General features: G+C 37.7%; 1 protein-coding gene and 1 long non-coding RNA gene across 3 annotated transcripts in view; one reads left to right on the top strand and one right to left on the bottom strand.

Moving 5' to 3' along the window:
* Positions 1 to 3,262, bottom strand: part of LOC113112442 (uncharacterized) — a 5,283-nt gene extending 2,021 nt beyond the window's left edge. The window contains exon 1 of one of the 2 annotated variants that reach the window (XR_003293434.1): positions 3,181 to 3,262. This is a non-coding gene — a long non-coding RNA (uncharacterized LOC113112442). Of the gene's footprint in view, positions 1 to 1,457; positions 1,554 to 3,180 lie in introns of those variants that run through there. The other variant, XR_003293433.1, reaches the window with a different exon arrangement.
* On the top strand, positions 1,092 to 5,187 carry LOC113112441 (cytochrome P450 1B1-like). The gene is made up of 2 exons (XM_026278022.1): positions 1,092 to 2,277; positions 3,188 to 5,187. Exons 1-2 carry the CDS (start codon positions 1,283 to 1,285, stop codon positions 3,783 to 3,785), a joined length of 1,593 nt encoding a protein of 530 aa, XP_026133807.1. The 5' UTR covers positions 1,092 to 1,282; the 3' UTR covers positions 3,786 to 5,187.
* The last annotated feature ends 338 nt before the right edge of the window (positions 5,188 to 5,525 follow it).

Raw genomic sequence — 5,525 nt, 5'->3', positions numbered from 1 at the left:
TTATTAATAACTTATTGTTTTTTTTTAATCTATATATTATCTAATTTTAACTATAGTTTTGAAGTGTTGGTGGCTGTAAAAGTCTTTCTCTGGGGATCAACGCCTGGTAAGTGATTTGACGTGACGAAATCCTCGCAGAAGCGCTCGCGCGCTGTCCGTGGTACTGAACACACGAGATGACTCTGCTCTCATTCGGCACACTAAGACCTACTTTTTCGTTTTTAATAATATATTTTACTGTAGTGATTTTATTCATTTACCGTTTTTATTATATATATATTTTTTTTACATTTGCTAGTTACATTAACTATATTGATATTTTATATTTCTTTTAAAATATATATATATATTTTATATCCAAATAGTCTGATGTAATTTAAACTGAGTTTTGAAAAATATATCAATTATGAAGCGAATTCTAAAGATGGCTCACTCGGTGTTGTTTGCCTGTTTAAGCACAATTTGAAATTGTGAATCTTCTTTGTGAAATCAGTGGATAGTGACCATCATGGTATGGTTTCATATCCAACGCCGTGTAATATTCCGGTATCCCAAGTATGACTGCAATAACAAAATACGAAAAACCAAATACAGAATAACAAACGAATACATGTAGTTCTTTATTTTCCTTTTCATATTTAATTTGATTGTCAAATAATTGAGAATGTGGTCCTCCTAGCGGCAACAGGTGGAAACAGAGAAAGAGGAAAATACTATAAAAAAAATCTCCATCATTGCATAATTTCCCATCACGTTAGCTTATCTATTTTATTTTCCACAATGATGAAGCATAAAGGACCTATAGACTATTATACATTGCCCTGTCAAACATTAGTTCCTTATAAAAGGTAAGGTTTGATCTATTGTCAGCACATAGCATCGTTCTCTACATGATCTGTTCTCACGCACATTTCTGAAGTTTTGAAAAACATTCAGTCACGCAGAGAGAGAGAGCGTGTGTGTATGAGAGAGAGAGAGAGAGAGAGAGAGAGAGAGAGGAGAGAGAGAGAGAGAGAGAGAGAGAGAGAGAGAGAGAGAGAGAGGAGTGTGTAAAGGAGGAGACTTCCAGTGATGCTATTTAATTGTGGATAAATTCTTGAATAAACTCATTTGACCTTAGACCGAGCATCAAAACACTCTGAGACTTTATAGTCTCTGATTTCACGCGAGTCACTCAGACACGCCGCGAGCGCTGGAAACTTCAACACTGATCTGATACTCAGCGGGTGTTTGATCATTTCGGGGTGAATCTGCAGTGATTTAGAGCCTTGCAAAAACATCGATGATGGATTTCCAGGCGGTTCTGGGTGACTTCATTCAACTGTCAGCGCGGAGCGTTTTACTTTCGTTGCTGGTGTGTTTAATGCTCATGTTCTGGCCTCGATCCGGATCACGACGGTTACCGGGTCCGTTCCCGTGGCCGGTCATCGGTAACGCAGCTCAGCTCGGTAACTCACCTCACTTTTACTTCAGTCGGATGGCTCAGAAGTACGGCGACGTGTTTCAGATCAAACTGGGCAGTCGAGACGTGGTGGTTCTTAACGGAGACGCAATTAAAGAGGCGCTCATCAAAAAGGGTGTCGATTTCGCAGGAAGACCCGATTTCGCTTCTTTCCGGTTCGTGTCCCATGGGAAAAGCCTGGCGTTCGGTGGCTACAGCCAGTGGTGGAAACTGCATCGGAAGATCGCACTCCGCACCGTGAGAACTTTCTTCACAGCCAACATCCACACCAAGCAGACGTTTGAGAAGCACATCGTCAGCGAGATCAGAGTGCTCATCCGTTTGTTTCTGAATATAACCCGCGAGCAGCAGTACTTCGAGCCTCACCGGTATTTGGTGGTGTCGGTGGCGAACACCATGAGCGCCGTGTGTTTCGGGAGCCGATACGAGTTTGATGATGAGGAGTTCCTGCAGGTGGTGGGCAGAAATGATCAATTCACTAAGACAGTGGGAGCTGGAAGCATGGTGGACGTGATGCCCTGGCTGCAGCACTTCCCAAACCCAATCAAAACTCTCTATGACCAATTTAAAGAACTCAACAAGGAGTTTAACGAGTTCATTCTGTCCAAAGTAGTGGAGCACCGCAAGACTATTTCACCGAGCCTCGTCCGGGACTTGACTGATGCGTTCATCGTTGCTCTGGATAAGGGGATCTCAGGGGGGCCGGGGGTCTTTCTGGACAAAGAGTACGTGTCATCGACCATCACAGATATTTTTGGGGCCAGTCAAGACACCCTATCTACGGCTCTACAGTGGATCATTCTGCTACTAGTCAGGTAGGCCTAATGTATTGTCTACCACAAATGCGTAAAGACGACATTAACTCATCTTCAAGACGTTTGAAAAACGAATCATTTTTAGCGTGATTTTCGATCACACACATACGTCTAATTTTTATATATTAAGTGATTTCTAATATGTAAAATTATAAAATTAAGTAAAAAATTATATACAAAAAGATTATACAAAAATCTACTTTAAATAATATATAACAAAACACACACACACACACACAGACACATAACTCGGGCTGCCACACATTTTTATAAAAAAAAAAAAAAAAAACTTTTTACTGCAGGAAGTTAAAGCTGCTTAGGAAATCATAATAGGATTTTTGTGACTTTTATCTCAAGTCTGTTGACTTTGAGGTCATCTATATCTAGTGTACTCCTAAAAGTAAACAAAAGCCAAATTTACAGTGTAACTGAACAGTTTTGCTTTTCTTACACCATAAATCAACAACGGCTGCAATACGTGTTTGGAATGACATTAAAAAAATAAGCAAATGATGACAGCATTGTAATTTTTTTGCACTTCAACAACTCAACAGATTGTTCAAGAGACAAAAAGATTTCAATAACACCAAACAGTGTTATGTAACTCTTCCGTGCAGGTATTGGAAGCAAATAATGAGGGCAGGTTACAGCAACACAAAATGAAATCTGACCCACTAACACTTTTAAACATGTAGGCCACTCAAACACAATGACTGCTTCATGCAGGATACTAGTACAGATGAGATGATAGGCCTGTTTTATTTTTAAATAGAAGGCATGTAGAAGAAATATGTCATTTAAATGACCAACCGAATGTAATTTGCAACAGAAGAATTTTCAATATCGATATTCAATTCAATCCTTGGTGATAGGGTGGAGTTGAAAGTGTTGGTCTTCACTTACATTGCAGGTATCCAGAAGTCCAGAAACGTCTTCAGGAGGATGTTGACAAAGTAGTGGATCGCAGTCGCCTTCCAACCATTGCAGACCAGCCTCATCTTCCTTATGTCATGGCTTTCATCTACGAAGTCTTACGATTCACCTCGCTCATCCCTCTAACGATTCCTCACAGCACAACGACAGACACATCCATCAATGGTTATCCCATCCCTAAAGATACCGTCGTCTTCGTCAACCAGTGGTCTTTGAACCATGACCCGACCAAATGGGACCAACCAGAGGAATTTAACCCACAGCGCTTCCTGGATGAGGATGGAGCTCTCAACAAAGACTTAACCAGCAACGTGGTGGCCTTCTCCGTGGGGAAGCGTAGATGCATCGGAGAAGACCTGTCCAAGATACAGCTTTTCCTCTTCACCTCCTTGCTGGTCCATCAGTGTAGCTTCAAAGCAGAAAGGACTCCCAGCCTGGACTTTCAGTATGGGCTCACGCTTAAACCCAAAGCTTTTAAAGTGTCTGTCACACCCCGTGACAGCACAGAACTGCTGGAAAGCTTGGTAGGAACATCTCAAACTCCAACGGAGAAGAGACAGAGACCTCAAGTTTGAAGTGTAATCAAAGCATGCAACTTAAATACTTTGCCAAATGAAGGCGGCAAGAAAACAAACACTGAAGAATCTTTCATTTATGCATTATATCAATATATTTATAGACATCATACTCAGGCAAAAAAAAAAAAAATCTTTCTTTTTGGGGCTCAGAAGGAGCTACAGAAATAAATACAAAAGGATGCACTGATTTATGGTATATTATGCAAGAGTAGCAAACCAGAATCTAAACAAAAAAGACATTGCATGGTTTATTGAGAGAAATATAAGCTGGTTTCTAAGAGTGCTCTTCTATAAAATATATACATTTTGTCTTAGTTATAGAAGATTTGCTCTCATCATACTTCGGTCTTTAATGGCAACATTTTTATCAAGTGTTTTACTAAGTGCCAAGGTGAAAAGCTGTTTGCAACCCATTTTACTTCCATGAAGCATTTCTGAACGAAACAAGATATTTGATGAGAAAAAAATGTGGTGCAGTTGCTTTTTTCATCTATTTGCAATTGCCTGAATCATTAAAAGTCATTATATTTTTATAAAAGATCACAGGCAAAACTAATTAAGCTGGACTAATATGCAACACTAAATCATGCATTCAAAAAAAGACAGGATTGATTTTCATGCTGACTTCAATATATTTTGTTCTTATTTTAAATGACTGCATTGAGCTTACAGTTTTGTTGTTGTTGTTTGTTTGTTTTTTGTTTAGTTGTTTCTTAGGCTACTTTAGCTCAAACTAGCCCTATGCTGCATTGTTAACCTCTCTATATAAAGCTCATAAAATGAGAAACTTGTACAGTATAATCTTACAGCACTTTATTGTCATTCTTGATAATATTTCCTGATTCCCACTAAAGCATTGTCGAAGTCTGTACCTTATTAATATAGACTTCTTATCATTAATCTATAATTAAAATAAGCATAGACGGGTTGAAAGAAGTTCACTTCCATTGTGTTCCAGCAACATCCTTCCCAATCAAATATTGTCTGGAGATCCTCACAGTGGGTCACAGGAAGTCTCCAGTAAAACTATTCTGGACATCTATATCTATTATAAGTTGAATGTGATATTTCATATCTGGCACGTGATGTTGTGTAGACGAAAGGAAATACATTGTGCCCCCCTCAGGTCCCTTAGTTAGGGAAATCGTGAAGGGGAAATTCAGGGTTTGTTAACTAACATGTAAAATAGATGTTATGACTACAAATGTTTGCTCGTTTCTTTATGCAATATATTTGTGTACTGTAATAACAATGTTTGATCTGCTGTAAAATGCACTTGTTAACATACTGCTGATCTGTATTAGATCTACTATATTTTATATGCAAAAGATTGATATGTAAGTTTGATATGTATTCCTATTGTGCGATACCAACATATAATATATTTTTCTACTTCATATAAGCTCTGACATTCGGCTGCTCTGTAAATTCTATAGTTTGTGATTAATTGTAGTGGTTTATAATATATATATATATATATATATATATATATATATATATATATATATATATATATATATATATATATATATATATATGACACTAAATAAATGTATAAGTCAATAAAATTCGAATCTAATTATTAAAGCTTTTATGATAATATATGCAGTACAATATTATAGCAGTCATCTTTAATCAAATTAGTTTTGGCATTGAATTCACCGCCCTAGGGACACCTATACAATGTGAGTCTGTAACACAAAACATTTCTTTTAAAGTTGTATTCAAATAAGTTGC

This window comes from Carassius auratus, chromosome 13 (genome assembly GCF_003368295.1).
Source record: "Carassius auratus strain Wakin chromosome 13, ASM336829v1, whole genome shotgun sequence".
NCBI classification, from domain to species: Eukaryota; Metazoa; Chordata; class Actinopteri; order Cypriniformes; family Cyprinidae; genus Carassius; species Carassius auratus.
Note: the sequence above shows the minus strand (reverse complement) of the source record. Positions and strands in the feature narration are given on the sequence as shown.